The sequence below is a fragment of the Schistocerca piceifrons genome, chromosome 3, assembly GCF_021461385.2.
Source record: "Schistocerca piceifrons isolate TAMUIC-IGC-003096 chromosome 3, iqSchPice1.1, whole genome shotgun sequence".
NCBI classification, from domain to species: Eukaryota; Metazoa; Arthropoda; class Insecta; order Orthoptera; family Acrididae; genus Schistocerca; species Schistocerca piceifrons.
In genome coordinates this window covers 672,576,830-672,600,388 of record NC_060140.1, presented here as the reverse complement: position 1 = coordinate 672,600,388, position 23,559 = coordinate 672,576,830, and the positions used below count along the sequence as shown (strand labels likewise).

The following is a 23,559-nucleotide window of genomic DNA, read 5'->3' as shown; positions in this document are numbered from 1 at the left end:
GTAATGCATGCCACTCAATGCGATATATTGCACATTTGCAAGAACGATCTTGCGTAATTAAGTTCATCGAAACACTTACAAACTAACCTCTCGTCTGACGAAGACAGCCTAAAGACGTAGTGGCAATTTCTCCAAATCTGTTGACAATGATATTTTGAGTCATCACTGAGTGACTGATATGTACTTCGGGTACCTGAGAACATAATGATATGTTGGCATTCATTTTCTAAACACGAACGATTACGGTACTGTATGGTTACTTACATATTAATTACACTACTAATATTTTCACAGTTGTTTCTTTAAGGGGCTCCGGAAAGGCTCAAAATTATGAAAAGTTCAATTTTTACTTTTTTGCGTTTTCTGAATCTGCGGACTATTACCTTTTAATAGATATATAATTTATTCAATTCTGAAGACTACAACTATTTTTAAATTTTTTTTGAAATGTGTTCTACATGGGCGTGACCCACTGTGGCACTGTGAAACTCAACGAGTTAAAATTTCATAGAGTGGCTGAGATACTAGTTACAGCGCTCCTAGCGGCAACCAACGCTAACTCGGCCGCCATGTTCTCCTTAGTCAAAACATTAGGAAAGCGTTACTGTTGTTTGTGTTGAAAGTGTGTCAGATGTTGTGATATTACTGCAATATTTAACTTTTCTAGTTGACTTTTTTGTTACAAAATATGAAGTCAACATGCCTGCAGTGTGCTCAGCGTTCAACTGCACAAATCGCAGCGATAAAACAACAAATATTTCATATTATAAGTAAGTATATTAGTACCGAAATACGACACACGTTTTTTAATGTTTATTAAAGAGTCATTTGCATTGGAACTGTAATTATGCTTAAGACAAATGCAGGAAGTAATTTATTTATCGTTGATTACAGATTTCCTTTAAAAGATAAGGAAATTACAAAAAGATGGGCTATAAATATGATGCGAGAAAACTGGTTTCCTACTACAGCCAGTTACCTCTGTTCAGCTCATTTCGAAGAGAAATATATGTACCACATAAATGTCCAGAGGCGCCTTTTGTCAAAACCAGTACCTACTATCTTTAACTTTCCACCACATTTACAAAAGCAAGATAAAGTATTACGACCACAACCCAGAAAGCGATCTTTCGACAATTTGCAAGATAGTGCTATTACAGTGACATCATTAACACAAAGTAAGTCAATAATTTAATTTTACTCCGTGTTCTTATTACTTTGAATTACATACTTTCTATTATAATCTTATGGTGTAACTGTTATAAACTTATGATGTAACTACATTCTTTCAGTGCCTGTCGGACCCACATCTGCTTCTGCTGACCACGATTACTGTCTACCAAGCCCTAAGAAGTTGAAAACACAATATAACAGAGTACAAGCAGAGAATGTGCGACTAAAGAAGCGGATAAAGCAAATGAAGCAACTTAGTGTACGACACAAAAGAAGAATAGTGCAGTTACAGACTGTAGTTGCTGGTTTGAGAAGAAGGCTATGTAGTTCAGTTTCTGAAATGTTAAACAGTGAACATGTAGTTGGTTTGTTGAAGGAGCTATTGGAACTTCAGTGCAGTGCTAAAGTATGCCATTATTCTCAGCAAATAAGGAAATTTGCCCTGACCCTACACTTTTATTCTGCCAAGGCATACAGCTACTTACGAAAATTTGTGAAATTACCCCACCCAAGAACGCTTCGACTTTGTTATTGAATTACTATGCTTGTGTTAACTACTTGTAACACATATTTCAAATAAATTCTCGTTCACAGTGTGCTGGTTTTTGAGGCTTTGACTGTTTACTTTGAAATAGCGACAAAAATATCGCATTTCTGCGCCCGTTACTGTTTCTAATAGTTAACCACAGCATGTTTAGAAGTTTCACCGTAATATTCTGGTGGTACCTGCTCTAATTGCATTAACTTATGGGCAACAAGTAACGTTATAGTGGATGGACAGACTTATTTGAGTTGTCTTGTAGTGTTACCTACATCGAAAAGTTTAGCCATATTTCGACAAAAACATCCCTTTTTGCTGTCAGTGTACACTGAAATGACTGCTGTCTATTGCTTGTTTTAGAAAAAATAAAGATAGTATGGGCTATTTCAAGTAAGTCAAATGCAGTTACAAGGGGGCGGGACACAGCAGACGAATGCCTTGACTAAAGAAAACATGGCGGCCAGAACTTCAATTTGCTTCAAACATGGCGGGCCTATAGCCACTCTATGAAATTTTAACTCGTTGGTGAAACTGCTGTCAAATGGTGTTATTATTAACGTCCGTGTTCTTCAGGTACATTTTAGTGATGTGAGATAAAGTATGTGTTGTGGCTAACCTGTGATGGTTCAATATATATCGCTGGTGTGATTGTCGATTGTTTCATGTTTATTTACTCTGTCGTTACCTCGAAAATATTCGTAATTAATTCTGTTTCTTGAGTCTCTGTTTTGTTGAAGTATAATAATGAGTAAAAGTAAAGTTATTAGAAATCCTCTGAAGGCTTTTAAGAAAAGGAGAAATGTTGGAAAGCCAAAGGTATGTGATATTACTGTAAACAATAAAGACGATAACCAAGTGAGCGAACCTAACCTCTCAAGTACACCTGCCCATAGCAGTCAAAGTGGGAAAGAAAATACTTCACAGAAGAAGCTTGGTTCAATGAGTGAAAACTATGAATGTTTTATGGGCGAATCGGATGTGAATGAAATATTTGATATGTCGGTTCTCAAAGGAATTTTTTCAAACTGTGTAAGATGTATTCATTGTAGTGAAGTTGGTCTGGAACTCTCCATAATAAAGCACGTAGGACTTGATAGTGAAATACAACTGAAATGTGATAAGTGTTCATACATGACCACCTTTTGGAACAGTGTTGCAGTAACTGCAACTGAAGAAAATGGTAGCAAAATCTACGAACACAACAACGAGTGATGCTTGCTTTAGACAAGGAACACCTTCGGGCTGCAGACAGGGCTGTAAAGAGTCTAGAAATACAAGCAAGAGTAAACAGGGGGAGGAACAAGAGCAAGCTGGAGGAGGAGTTTGCAGAGGATGAAGATAATCCATCCTATTGACCTGGATTGCACTAAAAAGTTAATCCAATCTCGATTCCCAAAACTTTTATTTTCTCATACTAATTACATGTTTACTAAGGATCTTCCAAACATATTTGTTTCAAACTTTCAGTAAATGTTACACAGTACCTTCTGCATAATTTAACACAGCCTTTTTCCAAAAAACTATATTTTTGAATATATAAACAAAAAATTGCAAAAAAAATGTTGTGAATTTTCATTACAATTGAAAAAAATCATCTTCAATAACTGAACTAAAATTTTGTAAAATCCCTATGTTAAGTTGTAGCCCATATTCCAATAAATAACCTGTAAAAAGTTCAACTTCCTACCTCATATACTTTGTGAGGAAAGATGTAATTTATAAGCGTTATTTTAACATTGCAAGTATAGGGTGTTCCGGAGCCCCTTAATACAAAATTAAAGCCAACGGAAGAACAAACGTAAAACATGCTTACAGATTTGTTGAAATGCAATTTTCTGTATGGACAAATGTAACTTTTTCATACGCGCTAAGTCGCAGAAATCGCAGGGGTCGCAGAAATTGCAGAAGTAGAATAAATCACGGAAGTAGCAGAAATAGCAGTGGTAGAGGGCGGATTCCTTAACTGCGACAAATCACAGTTAAGAAAAACAGAAAAGTAGCATTCACAGAAATCACTGATATCGGAAAATCGCAGTTTAGCCCATCACTATGCCCGACTGTTCGTACACTATCAAATTTCTTTGTCAAAGATTGAATCAAAGATGTGATCAAAAATTTCCGTAAAATGTATTTGACAAAGATCTTTGACGTAGCGCTAGAAGGTGTATTACATTGTCATCATATTTTTCGTCAAAGTTCAAGATGGCTGACAACAACATCTTGTTATTAACCGCAGCAGTTGCATGTCCCACAATTGCACTATGTGCACATGCGGAAGAGAAGCGGGGGAAACAAAGGAAACATACCTGGGTGAAGCCGTGGGTTTTACGACGACATGATAAAAGTATTCAATAAAAACTTGTTACGTGAGCTTATAGTGGAGGACGTCAAGTCGTACATCAATTACTTAAGAATGGATGAGCATACATTTCTGTATGTGCTCAGTGAAGTGAATTCTCATAACACAAAGCACAATATTCACATAAGAACTGCTACATCTGCAGAAGACAGGCTCAGTGTAACACTCCGATTCCTTGCTACAGGAGAGGATTAGGTTAGGTTAGGTCAGGTCTGGATTCTTCTTAATCTATTTTTGTATTCAGGGTGCCTCACGTCATAAAGTGCCTCATCAACTTCATACATCTCTACTAATTTTATAGTTGTCGGCACACACCAATTGTATTTACCGGCAATGTTTATAAAAACACTACAGAGGGCAAAACGCTGCAGCGATGTTAGCAGTCCATGTGGTAACATGTCACATTCCAGTGAACAGAAGACAAGCGACTTCTTTGATCAAATCTACAGCGAGGCCCTAGCTTTGATCAAACATTGGACGACATTTGACAAAGTTCCCTATTACACCATCAAATGTCTTTGACAAAGAAATTTGATAGTGTAATACCGGCCTATATCTATATCTCAGATGGAGCAACCACAAACATCTTCATTGTAACAGCGATTAAATTTCGGGTTTTAATACTAATCTTTAATTATAATTCTTTACAGACGAATGGAAAAACTGGTAGAAGGCGACCCCGGGGAAGATCAGTTTGGATTCCGTAGAAATATGGGAACACGTGAGGCAATACTGACCATACGACTTATTTTAGAAGCTGGATTAAGAAAAGGCAAACCTACGTTTCTAGCATTTGTACACTTAGAGAAAGCTTTTGACAATGTTGCCTGGAATAGTCTCTTTCAAATTCTGAAGGTGGCAGGTGTAAAATACAGGGAGCGAAAGGCTATTTACAATTTGTACAGAAACCAGATGGCAGTTATAAGAGTCGAGGGACATGAAAGGGAAGCAGTGGTTAGGAAGGGAGTGAGACAGGGTTGTAGCCTCTCCCCGATGTTGCTCAATCTGTATATTGAGCAAGCAGTAAAAGAAACAAAAGAAAAATTCGGAGTAGGTTTTAAAATCCATGGAGAAGAAATAAAAACTTTAAGGTTCGCCGATGACATTGTAACTCTGTCAAAGACAGCAAAGGACTTCGAAGAGCAGTTGAACGGAATGGACAATGTCTTGAAAGGAGGATATAAGATGAACATCAACAACAGCAAAACGAGGATAATGGAATGTAGTCGAATTAAGTTGGGTGATGCTGAGGGAATTAGTTTAGGAAATGAGACACTTAAAGTAGTAAAAGAGTTTTGCCATTTGGGGAGCAAAATAACTGATGATGGTCAAAGTAGAGAGGATATAAAATGTAGACTGGCAATGGCAAAGAAAGCATTTCTGAAGAAGAGAAATTTGTTAACATCAAGTATAGATTTAAGTGTCAGGAAGTGGTTTCTGAAAGTATTTGTATGGAGTGTAGCCATGTATGGAAGTGAAACGTGGACGATAAATAGTTTGGACAAGAAGAGAATAGAAGCTTTCGAAATGTGGTGCTACAGAAGAATGCTGAAGATTAGATGGATAGATCACATAACTAATGAGGAGGTACTGAATAGAATTGGGGAGAAGAGGAGCTTGTGGCACAACTTGACTAGAAGAAGGGATCGGTTGGTAGGACATGTTCTGAGGCATCAAGGGATTACCACAGTGGAGGGTAAAAATCGTAGAGGGATAGAGTAGCATGGAGAGCTGCATCAAACCAGTCTCAGGACTGAAGACCACAACAATAACAACAATACTAATCATTAATGTTAACTTCTTGCTCAGTCGACCACTCTGCATTTTTTGCTGCGTTACCGAAGACAAGATAGTTAATAACGTCTTTGGATGTTAGTTATTATTTACTAATACACACGTAATTATGGAAATCACTTTAGTTTTTTATTACCAACATTCAATAATATATAATGATAATGAACAATTGTATTTTGTACAGAGGAAAAGAATAGTTACCCTAAAATTGTTCTTAGCAATTACGGCAACTAAAATGTCCGTGATTTTTATAGTTAATACTGAGCGCTACTTTTTCTCGCGCGCACGGTTCCTCACATATTCTTAATCCGTGACCTTATGGCGAAAGTGTGTCCCATATAAATTAACTATAGTCAATTTTCTTGCAGTTTAACAGATGTGCCCTGACTCCTTCCGTAGCATATCACACTGAAATGCTCACTATATCGCACTTCACAGCTATGTAGACATACTCAGGGCAGTAAACAAGAAAAGAGAACTAACAATACCCGCGCATGATTTATATAGTAGAATTTAGAAACAAAATCAGCCGTCCTAAACCCTCTTTCATTTCCCTGAAGCGCTACTTTGCTGCGGTGGTTATTCTTATGAGAGATTATATATCGATAATTTTAATTAAAACTTTTTAAGAGCTATTAATTATTTTCGATATTATCGATCACCTCTCTCCTATATGAGAATGAGCATGATAATATTGTTCTTAATTACCCGAGCGGTTGATATCCAACATCTCCTCAGCGTTCATCGTTGATGCGATATCTTGACAAATATGTATCAATGCCAGTCCGTTAAAACAATCATCCTGCTGTGAAGATAAGTCTTCAGGTTGAGATATATTTCTGCACAATGCTGGTTGTGAGAGTAAATGTACGCAACAACTTACAGAAGACTACTATTTGGCAGCGCTGTCGCTCTTTAATAGGCCTCTACTGGAGACTTCCGTCGTATTTTCGTTTATTTGTTTCCAAATTTTTAGCTCTCTCTACGAAGCTACAAAACAAGGTATTTCATTTTTGTATGCTTTACCAATTTGCTAAACATGCTCTACCAGGTGTAAATCACACACGGCATTCTAGTGACGATCTGGTAACGCAAATCTAGAAAAATTAAAACCTTATATAAAGTTAATTGCGTGCTCGAGCAACACCCACACCTCGCTCTTACTAGATGATTGTTGCTGCACGGAATAATTTACCACTTTGCAAAACATGCTTTATCAGTAAAGTTCAGTTACAGCAATTTTTGTAGCTATTTGATTCTTTGTAGCTGAGATGTTGGGAATCAAATTCCATTTAACAAATTATCCAGAAAAGATATGAACTCTGACAGACGGTAATACCACAATCTAAGAGCGAAAGCTAACTAGTGCGGCCACGGCCACGACTAACGGCTGGCCGTGTCCGCAGCTACTGCGAGCATGACTGCGGCTCGCCGGCACAGCCGGCAGTCGACTGGCCGCACGTCTTTGGCACGATGGACGTCACGGAGATAGCTACGGCTGTGTGCCTCTGTAATCGTGAGAAAAAAACGAAAGAAGAAGCGATATTGAGAACATCCTATGTTGCAATCCCTCTCTACAAACGGAATGTTTGTTACTTTTTTTGTGAACTTCGCAAACACGAAGATAAATTCTTCAATTTCACTAGAATGCCAACAAAAACTTTTGATGAATTGTTAAAGAAAATTGGAGACAGTATAAGGGGTATAAACACAACAATGGGGCTATGCATAGGAAATGAAGAGAAACTGCTAGTTACCTTAAGGTACGTTTTATTAAAAGTTATTTAATTAAAATAAACAAGAAAAAATTTAATTTCACCTCAATTAGTAACATTGACTTCATCATTGGTGAAACAACCGAGTAAAGGTGACGTAGCACCATTGTCAATACTGCCATCATTGATGGTTTCTTGTGGAGACTTCGCTATGTTGTCTTGTGAAGAAGAAGAACAAGCAGGTTGGGCAGCGTAGCTTTGCTGATATCCTTCTGCGTCACAAGGTAGCGATGTAACTTAAGGATGGCATTGTGAGAAATATACTGATGATTGTGAAGGCTGAAAAAAGTACTATCGATGGTGTTCTTGGCTGGAAGTGGTTGGATAACTAGGGTTTCATTGAACTTCCTAGATAATACTTAAGATTCATCGTTTTACTGACAACTTCAAGTGCTGCGGTATTTTCTTACAATTGGGGATCAAAGATAACATAAAAGAGTTTGTCCTCGTCTGTCATCATTTGTGCGTCTAGTTGCTGTCTTGCATCTGCAGATTTTTGCAGCACATTGATTAATTCTCTACCAATTTCATTTTGTGGCTTCCTTTTCTTGTCTAGCACCCTAGCCCATGTACGGTCCACTTGCTGCTTCACTTTCTTGTGAGGCCTGATTCTCAACGGTTTCAGGCGATACGCTGCTGTGCGTATGGGCGGGTGGACTGGTGATATTTAAGAATGACAGTAAATTGAAATACAAATATTGTGTGCTCCTTGCAGCGGCAGAACCAGTTTTACCGCTTAATCTCCTCTTCTCTCGGTTGTAGGAGTCTTTGATATTGCGCCATTTCTTCTGTAATTGCATACCTGTAATAATGAAACATTATTTTAACTACGAATAAAGTCCATTGCTTGCATGCTGAAACCGCAAGCAGTGATATGTTAACGAGTTTCCACATACCATAAGTTAATTTTTGAAAAAATATTACAATAATTCTGCTTATTAGATTATCTTAGCAAAATGTTCCACGAAATTACGGTAAGGAAAAGGTTGCCTGAAATGTAACCTGTTTCCTAGAAGTGTGAACTGATTTAGTAATTTCTCCCTTTCAGATATCTAGCAACTGGAAATTCGTTTGTTGATCTGCATCATGCCTTTCGACTTGGAGTAACAACAATCAGATAAATTGTAAGAAGAGTATGTTCCAATCTGGATTGCCTTGAAAGACGAATGTTTGTCAGAACCTACCAAAAACGATTGGTTGCAAATAGCAAAATATTTTGAAACTAAGGCCAATTTCCCAAACTGTCTCGGTGCTGTTGTTGGAAAGCATATGAGGCTGGTGAAACCAGCAAACAGTGCATTAACTATAAGGAATATTTCTCTATTGTATTAATGGCTGTTAGTGATGCAAACTACAAATTTGTCGCTGTGGATGTTGGATCGTGTGGTAAACGTGCTGACTCAACAATATTTCAACAATCAGTGTTCTATAAGCGAATACTGTCTAATAACTTGGACATTCCAGAAGACAAACAAATTTCAGAAATAAACTCATTGCTGATGACGCATTTTCTGAGTTGCACAGAATTCTGTGTCCATACGTTGGTCTAGGACTTGATATGAAGAAAAAAGTATTTAATTATCGTCGTTGCCGAGCAAGACATTTCGTAGAGTGCACTTTCGGAATAATGGCAAATAAGTGGAGGATCTTTCTCAGGCCTCTGAATGTAGACGTTGATTTCGCTATAGATATTGTAAAAGCATGTTGTATTCTACACAACTCTGTACAAAACAGAGATGGTGTACAATTTTTAGATACATTGTATCGATATCCCCGAATTCATGAGGATACTCCACAATCAATATGCAGCCATAGATCCAATTCACACTACAGAAATGTTTTTGCCGATTACTTTGCACATGAAGGCACTCTGCCATGGCAATTGGACTACATTCACTGAATTACGTGTATATGTTGTGATAATTAAATACAAATAAGTGTAAAAGAATTTACACAACATGTTTTGTTCCTGCAGTGTTGCACGTTCACTGACCCCGAACATCATGGTCACTTCCTCCCACATTCTCTTCTTCAGGTTTCTATCAGCATATTCTTCAGATGACAAGTCCCACAAAGAAGGCCTCTCCCTAATTTCTATAATAAATTTCTCCGTGTCCAAATCCATTACGAATGAGAGATTTTTGCATAAACACGCAAGAATACTGAAACGTAAAAAACCGCACAGCTGTAACATTCGCCGCAGCGGCCAGCTGGCCGGAGGCTGGTCGCAAGACACGACACTGGCCGCAAGTGCGGCCAGTGTTGCCAATTTAGCGACTTTTGCCTTCGTCTTAGCGACAAAAATTATTTAGCGACTTATCTGGCGACTTTTGGAGTACTGACGACTTTTGAAGTACAGATCAAAACTATTTTGGGCCAGTATTTTCATTAACAAAACTAAGATTGTAACTATAGAATGGGTACTACACTGACTTTGTTCAAGATTTACTAAGTTAAATTAAGTTCTTAGCAGATCACGTAACATTGTTCAGCATTTAGTAAACCTGAATGTGGGAATTGCCTACAGAGTAAGAAAACCTTGACTATAGAAAAATTCATTATTCATTACCCACTAGCCTGTTATCGTCGATAGCATATCGATCTATAATTCAACTTTTGAACTCCCTTTATTTTTCGAATTGACAAAAAACATATGTAATATTAAGTATAATAAAATACACTCCTGGAAATGGAAAAAAGAACACATTGACACCGGTGTGTCAGACCCACCATACTTGCTCCGGACACTGCGAGAGGGCTGTACAAGCAATGATCACACGCACGGCACAGCGGACACACCAGGAACCGCGGTGTTGGCCGTCGAATGGCGCTAGCTGCGCAGCATTTGTGCACCGCCGCCGTCAGTGTCAGCCAGTTTGCCGTGGCATACGGAGCTCCATCGCAGTCTTTAACACTGGTAGCATGCCGCGACAGCGTGGATGTGAACCGTATGTGCAGTTGACGGACTTTGAGCGAGGGTGTATAGTGGGCATGCGGGAGGCCGGGTGGACATACCGCCGAATTGCTCAACACGTGGGGCGTGAGGTCTCCACAGTACATCGATGTTGTCGCCAGTGGTCGGCGGAAGGTGCACGTGCCCGTCGACCTGGGACCGGCCCGCAGCGACGCACGGATGCACGCCAAGAACGTAGGATCCTACGCAGTGCCGTAGGGGACCGCACCGCCACTTCCCAGCAAATTAGGGACACTGTTGCTCCTGGGGTATCGGCGAGGACCATTCGCAACCGTCTCCATGAAGCTGGGCTACGGTCCCGCGCACCGTTAGGCCGTCTTCCGCTCACGCCCCAACATCGTGCAGCCCGCCTCCAGTGGTGTCGCGACAGGCGTGAATGGAGGGACGAATGGAGACGTGTCGTCTTCAGCGATGAGAGTCGCTTCTGCCTTGGTGCCAATCATGGTCGTATGCGTGTTTGGCGCCGTGCAGGTGAGCGCCACAATCAGGACTGCATACGACCGAGGCACACAGGGCCAACACCCGGCATCATGGTGTGGGGAGCGATCTCCTACACTGGCCGTACACCACTGGTGATCGTCGAGGGGACACTGAATAGTGCACGGTACATCCAAACCGTCATCGAACCCATCGTTCTACCATTCCTAGACCGGCAAGGGAACTTGCTGTTCCAACAGGACAATGCACATCCGCATGTATCCCGTGCCACCCAACGTGCTCTAGAAGGTATAAGTCAACTACCCTGGCCAGCAAGATCTCCAGATCTGTCCCCCATTGAGCATGTTTGGGACTGGATGAAGCGTCGTCTCACGCGGTCTGCACGTCCAGCACGAACGCTGGTCCAACTGAGGCGCCAGGTGGAAATGGCATGGCAAGCCGTTCCACAGGACTACATCCAGCATCTCTACGATCGTCTCCATGGGAGAATAGCAGCCTGCATTGCTGCGGAAGGTGGATATACACTGTACTAGTGCCGACATTGTGCATGCTCTGTTGCCTGTGTCTATGTGCCTGTGGTTCTGTCAGTGTGATCATGTGATGTATCTGACCCCAGGAATGTGTCAATAAAGTTTCCCCTTCCTGGGACAATGAATTCACGGTGTTCTTATTTCAATTTCCAGGAGTGTACATTTGTGTCCAGCAACCTCTAATTTTTCGAAATGTTAACTCGCAGTCAAATTATTACCACATGCAGTGTGGTAACGCAAGAACAATTCGGTGGGGGTATCTCAGACATTATTATGTTCTAAACAATGCACAACAAAACTGATATTGAGATACCGAGTGAGTAGATTGTTTCATGACATCTAGTTTGCCTGAGTTTTAATGTATGTTCAGTGATTATAAATTGGTGAAACTTATGTTGTGGTGGATTACAAAATGGATTTACCGCAGAAGAAGAAGCAGTACGCTCAAAAATATCAGGATGCGTGGGAAGCAGGACCTGAATTCGTTGGAGACTTATCCAAGGCAAGATGTCAAGTATGTGCAACAGAGTATTATGCTAAATTGTGTGATATTAGAAAGCATTCGAAAACTATTAAGCATAGACCAAAAACTGATTTAAAAAAAACACAAACCACATTACCTGTGAAACTTGTTCCGAAAACTACAGTTAGAACAGCAAGCAGAGCAGAAGGCGCCCTTTATTTATTGCTGAACATGTTCTATTTTAGCTGTAAATCATTTAGGAATACTGTGCCAGAAGGTGTTTTCAGGTGATGAGGGCGCTAAAAACATGCAATTACATCGTACAAAGTGCACTAACATTATAACTGAAGTTTTGGCTCCATATTTTACACAATCATTGATTGAAGATATAGGTAACCAAAAGTACAGTGTACTAATAGATGAATCCACATATGTATCAATATCTAAAATGCTAGGTATCATTATACGGTACTATAGTGTAAACAACCAAACCATTAGTCCAGCATTACTCAAACTCGCTGTAGTAGAAACTGTAGATGCAAGAAATCTGGCTGCTGTTCTTGTGAATTCTTTGAAAGATCTCAAACTTCCAATCGCTAATATGGTAGGAATTGGCACAGATAATGCTTCTGCAATGGTTGGAATAAACAATGAGCTTTTCGAACAACTCAAGAGAGAATATGGTTTCAAGCATTTGGTATTGACCCATTGCAGTTGTCACTCCCTTCAGCTTGCAGTTTTGCACGCCTCAGTGAATACCATACCTAGAAACATAGAGTTTCTTGTATGGGAAACCTACAATTGGTTCTCCATTTCACCCAAAATACAAGAGGAATATAAAAATGTTTATGAGACAATAAATTGTGGAAAACAGTCACTAAAAATTTGGAAGGTCTGTGCAACACGTTGGCTTTCAATTGAACCAGCAATATGAAGAATTCTGGAGCAGTGGGAAGAACTAAAGCTACATTTTTCACTTGCCATGGTTCAAGACAATTGTTATACTACCGATCTTTTGTACAAGATGTATTGTGACGACTCAGATCATCTTTACATGTTCTACCTTAAACATGCTTTAAAGGACGTACAAATAGCAATAGAAGCTTTTGAAGGAGAATACAATGACCCCATTAAATTACTAGATACACTTGTATTTCTCATGCAGTCCCTCTGACAAAACATAGTTTTTCCAACTGTTGATTTGTTGACAACACCAGTTCCAAGCGAAAGTATGTACACAAACCCGAACCTTGGCTTTATGTTTAAACAGAAATTGTCTGAGTCAAGTTTGTCTGAAGAAAATCAAGTTTATTTAAAGAAGAGATGCATTCAGTTTAGTCTGAAACTCATAAAAGAAATTCAACACAGACTGCCAAGTAACGTTACGATCCTGAAAAAATGTCAATGCTGAATGTTGAAGAAACGATAAAAATGAATAAAAATAATGCTGTAGCGGATGTAGCCAAAGAATTGGGTTTTAGTGGCGATTTCATAGACGGTATGCTGCAAGAATGGCATAATATCAACTTCGTTATGTGGAATAACGCTACTAACACTGTTAGATTTTTGAGTGAGGTTTTGCAGTATAAAAATGCCGCAGGGGAGGATCCTTTTTCTTTAATTTCACAGCTAACAATGACTGCTCTATGCCTACCACATTCCAATGCAGAAGTGGAAAGAATATTCAGTTCTATGAACATTATAAAAGCTAAACAACATAACAGATTATCATTAATGACAATTAATGCTTTGATCATATTGAGAGACCAGCTGAAGAAACAAAATAAATATTGTGCATCTTTTGACATACCGTCAGACGTATTGGAGCTTATTGGAACGAACAAAAGTTATTCTTTTGCGACAAAACCAGTCGAACTGCATCATCATCTTTTGAGCGACGTTCAACCCTCTACATCAACTACAGTTCTGTCAGAGCATGAAAGAGAAGAGTTATTCGATCTTCTGTGTGACGACAATGAATAGCTCACATACTGGTATGTATATATTTTGTAACCTAATTTGAGTTCTTGCTTTCTTTTGTTACAACTATAGTTGTATATTTCTAGTATATTTGACAGCTGTGATTGAAATAACAATTTATGTGTTGCGTCAATTATGATAACACGTTTAATTGAACGTTAGCGTATTTTATATGTATGTTGTTGCAAGCGATGCGTCATTTAATTAAGACAATATAGCAATTACATGTGAGAATTTTTATTAATATTTTATTACCCCGTCCCCTCCCCACTGGCTTATTGCACCATTCACAGCACGAAATTTTCAGTACACCCCTAGTAAAATCAGTTTTAGCGACTTTGTACCGACTTTTGATATTGAATCTAGCGACTCGGGTTTTTTAGAGTTGGCAACACTGCTTGCGGCAGGCCGCAGTCGGCTAATAAGGTACGTTGTCCAAGACGCGACGCACACCAGCGACTGCGACGGGTCGCTACGTGACGTCAGAAGTTGCCTGCTGGCGCATGCGCAGTTCGAGTTTGGGATGCGACGCGCGACTGTTGCGACAGCTGCCGCAGCACTGCACCAGTGAGCAGTGTTGCGACGGAAGTCGCACGACACAAAGACGTACGGCTGCCAGAAAGATATCGAGCCAGGCAAGGAAAACTGAAATGAGCCACTCACAGGATGTGATGCTCTGTGAGCTGGTCTCGCAACATCCTTGCCTTTACGATTTGAAGAACCCTAAATATAGAGACACTATGTTCAGAGACAGAATTTGGGAAGAAATTGGTGCACAGTTGAAACTGGCAGGAGAGTGAAATATATAATATTTTCCCATTAATACAAATTTTTCAGGCCTGTTATGAAAATCAGTATAATCCATGCAGATGTAGAATTAGAATGATGAAAATGAACTTGAAGGTCAATTTTCGCATTACTCTTTTTTGTGACGATAAAAATTGAAAACAGCAAGTACATTATAAAATGAACAATCTAAAGTACAACGAGAAAGTTGCATTTTACAATACCTTCACCTTGAAAGTAAACGGTAAATTGGTGTCTTGATGATACCTTCTAGTTGTGAAAAACCACCACCAGATTGTTGTACAGCTTTCTGTAATCAATAGATGTTCGTTTTTGAGGAAGGCGTTTCTCAACAGATTGCTCAAACAGTATGCTGCAATAAGTAATTTGTCACATTCACTTCAATTCATTGGTAGAAGATGGTGCTCAAAAAACTTGTGCCAAAAGTGCACTACCGTTTTACAACGCCCTTCTGGTCTGACTCAGTTCACAATTGAAATTCGTCTTTTGTAAATCCTGGAGTCATCTTTTGAGTGCAACTTGGCAAGATTAAATGTTCATGTCATCCATAACGATGTATGCTGTCAGAATATAAGAATATGGAAGTTCATTTGGATGGGAATAAAGATTCAGTCAGCTATGAAAGTTGCCTTAGCTTGTTCCAAAAGTTTCTGCATGGGAGAAACTGACAAGTATAATTTGGGGAAATTTTGTGAACAAGCACGGACATTATTTCTTCCACATTTCTGCCAATGTATACTGTAGACGTTCAGAATCAAAATTCTAGAAATGTTTAAGGTGTAACCCTATCTTGTTGTCAAGAACTTGAAACAATGCAATGACGCTAGCGTGCGCTTATTGTTAATAAACTTATCTTTCATTGGAATTGTAGGTGAAATGTGCAAAAACAGATGGAGGAATATTCGGGACTCGTATCAGAGAAATAAACGAGAAAGAAAGCTTGGAACAGGTTCAGATGCCTCAGCAAAACCAAGAAAATGGGTTCTGCTTGATCACTTGGCTTTAAGAAACCTACATTTCGTGGCATTTTAAATGAAATTGTCAAGAGCATATGGAGAAATATTAGTAACTCATACCGGAGAAATATGACATAAAATGGTTTCATTAGGTCCAAATGTGTCAGCGAAACAAAACAAATGCATTCTCTATCGTGTGAAGACCACACGATTCTCGTTGCGCCTCGACAGAACTGGCGGCTAGTCGCGACGCTCCCGGAGATATATGAGCCCAAATCTCGGAAACGGAGATCGATATCTTTCTGATCTCAACTTTAAAAATAATTTCGATATGTTAGCTTCTTTTCATGGGCAACGATGTATGACCTAACGTGAACCATACGTAAAGTAGCCAGCGACCACGTTTTTCACTGTACACAATTCAAATTTTATGCAGTAGGTTACTTGTAAATTAAGTACCGGAATAACTGTGACGAATATCCGAAAAATAGACACCTCATTATCAAGCTGTGATGTGAAACTGTAAGATACGCAAACATCAATTTTTTGTGCCTTTTACTTTCCTCACAATTAATAGAGAAGTAATATACAGCGAAAAAAAACACGCAAAACCGGAAGAGATACTTTTCAATTTTTTAAAGTAAAAGGAAAATCTGTATCGAAAAACTAACTCTGGGAGCCGATGTAACTTTGTTGCATTAACATACAGTATTTTTTACAGCAAGAAAATCGGAATTCTTATTTTTCTTATGTATTTGAATCCGCCGCCGCCGACCGGAGCTTGGGAAACGGCGACGACTCCTGTCGTGTTGCGGCCGTGTCGCCGTCTGCCATGGTGGGAAAACTTATAAGTGCGCGTTGCCCGGTGCACTCCTATGTAAAATTGGCCGCATCCGACCAGCCGCAAGTTAGGCCGTGGCCGTCCGTACTAGTGCGCTATCGCTCTAACATAACAGTCGCGACACTCACTGCTGTAAAAGTCATTACCGTTTGACAGATGGACCGACACTAGCGCTCCAAGCAGCGAAGAAGGTGAACAACAGACGCGTCGTAAACATGTTTGTTTTACTTCCATTTCCTACGTAATTTACGAAATAGTTGAGTTATATTCTTGCCTCCAGGGGTTTGTGTAGTATCAGAAGATATATGTTTCTAAAAATGATTCTAAAATAAGCGCAAGTATGGACAAAAACCATGAATCGAGTGGCAAGCTACAACACATTCGTGAAGAAACACTTGTGACGATGGATAGAATTGCAACTTACCTCGTTGACATCAAAAGAATATAAACACACAGATTCACACGTAAGAAGCTCATTTATCGTTCTGTAGGCCTACTGTGTTTGTCATTGTCGCCTGTTCCCACAAGTACGACCATCATCTTTATATTATTCTAAGTGGGACAAGCAACTGCCAGATAGTGGGTGAAATATGTTGAAAACATTATAATGAACTGAATACATTACATTTCACGCAAAACCAAATAATTGAATATTTTTCAAACAATCTGTCAGTGAACAAGGTGCCAACAAAATGATGTCATCGCACGAAGGAAGCAAGGAAAATTAAGTGACTAACAACAGAAGTAAATGAAATGCATACCAAACATTACTTTTTTTAAAAAGACACGAATAACTGCACTTAATGTAACTAACCACTTCATCGTCAAAGCAGGTCTGTGTTGACGATTCACACGAATCTGGCCCTGATACATGTAGAGCTGAACTGCCTACTTCTGGGTCATTGGACTGTTTTACAGCTTTAGATGGATTGTCGAATCTTTGTAGCCGTTTCCTCTGCATCGTCAGTTGAGGTCGTTTATTTGGGATGCCAAACAGTGTGGGTACTGCATTTCACACGAATTTATTACTGTCTGCGTTCATGAACTGGTTTTGTTCTAAATGTAGCGAACAAAACCTAATATAATTATACAGGTAAACTGCGTCTTTTTTCATAAGGTCTTTTCGTCTGCTATTAACTAGCCATTTTCTGTTCCTAAAACGAAACAATCATTAATACACATGTAGTTTGCCAGTGAATCATGACGGTACAGTTTAGTAACATGATGGTATATACCTCGCAGGATACTTATGAAACCCGAAAAAAAAAGAAAGCTGTTGTGTCTTCTTCCTGTTGTTGCTGCAATTTATTGCGCTACAAACGCTGCCGCTTGTAAAAACCACTGTAGAAATCAAAATAACAACCACTATGCGCTTTCACGATCGCGCGGACTCATCGTTTAAGTTACTGGCCGCTTGGGGCGCGGTAGGCAACAAAATCGAGGCGAAGTGTCGCGACTGTTATGTTAGACTGTGGCAATACTTTTCTACAAAGTGTGTATGAAAATTGGGCCTTTTGGTTTGACAGTTTGCTAGCCTGCAGAATGTGATTTCTGTGCCAGTCTCACCTACATTTCACATGCATCTGTGCTAATGTCACATTGTTTGGGATGCCTTTTGTGGTTGTGTTGACAAGCTTCGTTGCTGAGAGTATATCAGTTTCGATGGCCTGTAACGATCAAGATAAAGGGAGAGTTATTCACAAAATGTCAGAGGGATGACAAAGCTCACAATGAATCCAGACAAGATTATAGCCAGGAGCAGTGAAAATGTAGGTGTGGCACCTTTGTCTCCTTTTACCATTTTTGCAAAATTAGAGAGAGACATGGGAAGTCATTTAAGAATGTCAAAAATCGCCTCATGTCTTTTCACCCATCTCCACACACTTTAGTATACTGTTATTTTTCTTCTTCCATGAGCAAAGGAGTTTGAGTTTCTTCTTTCAAGAGATACATTCTTCCAGCTGACTCGCAAAGAAAGGTTGCCACAGCTGAAATAATTCCCACATTTCTTACACTAGGTCCTGTGAAGTCAGTACTGATGGCTAAGTGAAGTTTCTGTCTTGCACAATGAGTATAAAAAGCTCAAGATTGAATATTAGATATGCACACTTGAACACCTTATATATTACCATTCATATTGGCCCCTCCATGTGTTCCCAGTACAGTTAAATGCCTAGGCTCAGGTGTTCCAATTCTTGCAATATATTGAAAGCTATGTTTTCACCAGTAAGATCCACAATCTGGGCAAACTTCAAGAAATTGTCTGATTTCATTCGTATCCACATCAATACAGGGAATACAAATGGATAGCTGGTCACTAATAGAAACATCTGTAAGCTCTCGGCTGTAATAGAAGAAATCTATATCTTGATTTTGGCGACTACTTTCATATTAATCGCACACAGCTCTAAGTTAATTCATTTTGTGTTGATCTGGTAATATACGAAGACAGCATGTTTTCATATGGTCAGGTAGTATCTCATAGCCAGGATCTAGTCAGAACTTCAATAAGTTCTGAAGTTGCCTTCTCCAGGAGAACTTCCCGATTCTAAGTCACTGTCATCCCTGTGCCCTCTTAATGGATTGTTTTGCATTCCACACAGTATAATCATTTTTATAATGAGTACTTTTCTACACCAGTTCAACTATGCTCTCCTGGGATATCATTTGGTCAAAAATATCCATTGAATTTTCCCTTCATCATCATCAGGAAATTGTGAGAGGCTCCCGCATTAGCTTGGTGATATTTTGTGCTCTCGTGATGTTTGAGAATGTCAACATTTTTATATAATTTCAATGGTTCTACACTAACTTTCCCGGTTTAACATCTTTGCCAATAGCTGCAATGACAAACATTTTGTATCCAGGCATTACATATTGTAGGTAACCAAAGATGCAGGAAGTGCTTTTCTTCAGCAAAAAAATAAAATTTTCTTACTTAGGCTTACATCTTTCATGATTACTCTGAACACTTCAACAAAAAGACAAGAGGATATAAAGTGAATGTAAACAGACCATTCAATGCCATAATCAGAAATTGGTTGACAGACACCTAATTTATGTGGAAGAAAACATTTCCAAAGTTAGCCATTTCTTGACTGCTCAAGTCTGAGCATTTCACCTTTTGAAATTATCTTTGACTGCAAAAACTAAAATTTATGCAAACAAAAGACCACAATGAGGTTAAACTTTAATATGGTCTGTCTGAAAAAAAACTTATACCAACACACACACACACACACACACACACACACACACACACACACACACACACACAGAGAGAGAGAGAGAGAGAGAGAGAGAGAGAGAGAGAGAGAGAGAGAGAGAGAGAGAGAAAGGGGGGGAGAGGGAGAGAGAGAAGGGGGGGAGAGGGAGAGAGAGGGGGGGGAGTCATGTAAAAAAAGTATTAAGTACTAAAAGACCCATAGATTAATGTGCAATGACACTGAAAAAAGTGAAAACAATAACTGGTGTGTTGTTCATGGTAGTGACCTTAATGTAACATATTCAGAAATGCTTTATATTTTCATACAGTTGTGGTTTACACAGTCAAATGAATCTTAATAATCAGACAACAGGATATGTAATTTCTTGTCACTGGTAATTTTAAGGTACATAAAGCTAAAGTAGTCCTTTCATATGCTTCTATCAGTCAGGTTGTCTTCCTGGACAGAATGAAGAATGCTGTAGGAAGTCCCTCCTCGAAAAGGGAGATGCAACACGAGTCACTAACATCCCATCCCTATCCTGGCCCCTTCACAGAATTGAGGCATCTGGGTAACATTGACACCATCCATAAAGACAGTTTGGACACCAAAAAGGTAGCTTCAAAACTGAAGCCAAATTTTCTTTCTTTCACAAATGGTGTACTGGAATCACTAAATAAAAATTCAAGCCAGTCAGTATATTCGTTTCTAAGCTTTCAATTGTCTAGATCGCAAAATACTTCTCAAGCAAGTGTACTACTGAGGCCTCAGAGAGGCTTGCAAAATTGGCTACAAAATCTACAGTCAACGAAGTTTTCAATGGGAGCAGCAAAGCAAGTTGGGGTGGGGAAAAGGTAGTCTGACTGAGCAACTGTACTCCTTTGAGTGTGTATGTTTGATTCGCTGTTGTTAAATAACTTACCTTTGTCGTACAAAACATTATTCACTATGTTTGCTAACAATATAAGCATTGTGATAAACAACAAATGTCCAACTCTCTAGAGGCCGATTCCAACAAATTACTGGTTCAAAGCAAACTGTCATTAAACCTGAATGAAACTAATTATATCCAGTCTAACTCCAATCACAAAATCCCATAGGAGCTATTGTACATGGCATTCAGCAAATACAGAGGGTACACCGCTCCAAAGTCTTAGGCCTCCACACAGGTAGCGAGGTTACATGGGAATATCTTGTTGGTTGGTTTAAAAGAAGGGGGGGAAAGTACCGAACTGCTAGGTCATCGGTCCCTTGTTTCCGGTAAAATAATTACGCAAGGGAAAGAAGAAAATAAAGGGAGACATACAGCACAATAACAGGAGAAAGGAAGAACCAGAAGAACGACAGAAGGACCCAACACCACTAAGGACAAAACAGGAAAAGAAAACCACAGAGAGAAGCAAGAAACAGGCAGATGAGGTAAAAGCAAGAGAACAGATGACCGTGGCTGGTCGACCATGAGAATAAAAAAGAAAAAGCCAGCCACTCTGCAACAAATTAAAACATCCACCCTAAAAGCATTAGAGTGGAGAACACAAAGGGACAAAGGACTTGCGCTAAAACTTATATAGAATGATAAAACCCACTGTCATGTATAAAACGTAAAACTAAATTAGCCGATGAGGCGTTGTCAGCTAAAATTAAAGGCAACAAGTCCGGTAACTGACGAGTCCATCGCAGGGCAGCCAGATATAGGCCACTGTCAGCCAGGCACTGCACCGACACTGAGGTGGGTCATCACAGCGCAGGAGATAGCTGTGTGTCACCCAAGCGTGGCCAATGCGGAGCCGGCAGAGAACCACAGAGTCCCTGCAAGAGACTCACATGGAGGACTGCCACATATTCGTAGCCTCCTTAATGACACGCAGTTTGTTGTGCATGCTGAGGTTATGCCATTTTGTCTCCTAAGGCCACAAAACCTTGCACAATAGTACTGAATGCAGGTCAGTTGCAGAGAAGCCAATCACCATAAGCAGTTTCCACATAGCCTGTTTGGCCAGCCTGTCTGCAAGTTCACTGCCTGGGATTCCGACGTGACCTGGGGTCCAGACAAACACCACTGAACGACTGGACCATTCCAGGGCATATATGGACTCCTGGTTGGTCACTACCGAAGGATGACAAGGGTAGCACTAGTTGATAGCTTGTATGTTGCTCAAGGAGTCAGTACACAGAAGAAACAACTCCCCAGGGCACGAACAGATGTGCTCAAGAGCATGAGAGATAGCCACCAGCTCGGCAGTGAAAACAATGCAACCATCGGGCAAGCAATGCTGTTCAATATGTACTACATACATGAAGCTGACGTGAGCATCAGCCATCGAGCCGTCGGTGTAAACCACTTCATGGCCTCAGTACATGACAAGAATTCGAGAGGAAGTGGCAGCGGAGAGCTGCGGGATTAACTGAGTCCTTAGGGCCACATGAAAGGTCCAGGTGAAGCTGCGGCCTAGGTGTACAGCATGGATGTGTACAAGAATGGACCTCTAGTATAAGTGATAAAGGCAAGGACTCCAGTTTGGAAAGAAGGGATCGGACACGAACTGCAATTGGAAGCCCTGACCTGGGCCGCCGATGCAGGAGACGAACTGCCGTTGGTGGGAAAAGTAGATGAGATGGTAATTCGGATGCGCAAGAGAACTATGAGCGTGTGCAACGTAACTGGCCAGCAGTTGTACATGCTTAACCTGCAATGGAGGGACTCCGTCCTCCACAAGGACGTCTGTCAGCGGATTCATCCTAAAAGCTCCTGTCGCTAGGTGAACACCACAGTAGTGCACTAGGTCCATTAAACGCAATGCTGTGGGTGCCGCCGAACCATAAACCAGACTTCCATAGTTAAAGGCGGGATTGAACAAGGGCTCTGTAGAGCTGCAGTAGATTAGAGCGATACGCACGTCATTGATGTTGCTCAGGCAATGGAGGGCATTGAGGTGCTGCCAGCACTTCCACTTAAGCTGACGAAGGTGAGAAAGCCAAGTCAATCGGGTGTTGAAAACCAGTCCAAAGAATCGATATGTCTCCACTAAAGTGAGTGGATTGTCATTAAGGTAAAGTTCTGGTTCTGGATGAACAGTACGACACCGACAGAAGTGCATAACACACGACATTGCGGCCAAAAATTGGAAGCCGTGGGCTAGATCCCATGACTGCACTTGAGGATGGCTCCCTGTAGGCGCCGCTTAGCAACACCAGTAATGGTGGAGTAGTACAGAATGCAGAAGTTGTCTGCATACAGAGTCTGTGAGACGGATGGCCCTACAGCTGCTGCTAGACCGTTAATGGCCACTAAAAATAGACACACACTGAATACAGAGCCCTGCGGGACCCCATTCTCCTGGATATGGGGGAAACTAAGGGAGGCACCTACTTGGACGCTGAAAGTATGAAGCGACAGGAAATTTTGGATAAAAATCGCGAGCGGGCCTCGGAGACCCGAATATCTTTTCCTCCAGCCCATAAAAAGGGTGTATTAGGCTACTTTTGCCGTTAAGACATGTGCCCACTAGCAAGCAAAGTTGCTTGCAAAAGCTAATTCTGCCAGTTCTTTGACATGGAAACACTCCCACCAGCCAAGTTTCTGTCAACTTGCTGAAGTGGTGTATAAAAACAGTTCCTTCCATCTTGTTGCATGTACATGGCAGTTAATGGAAGTTTTTCTCGAACTTACAGAAGCTTTGTGTGTTCAATACGAGTACAAAAATAGCAGTGTCGAGGAGAAT

General features: G+C 40.2%; 1 protein-coding gene across 1 annotated transcript in view; it reads left to right on the top strand.

Annotated features, from left to right (window-relative positions):
- Positions 1–940: 940 nt before the first annotated feature.
- The window catches only part of LOC124788956 (THAP domain-containing protein 2-like), a 49,759-nt gene continuing 27,140 nt past the window's right edge, over positions 941–23,559 (top strand). The window contains exons 1-2 of the mRNA XM_047256245.1: positions 941–1,178; positions 1,293–1,538. Of these exons, the coding sequence (XP_047112201.1) occupies positions 941–1,178; positions 1,293–1,538 (484 nt within the window). The remainder of the gene's footprint in view (positions 1,179–1,292; positions 1,539–23,559) is intronic.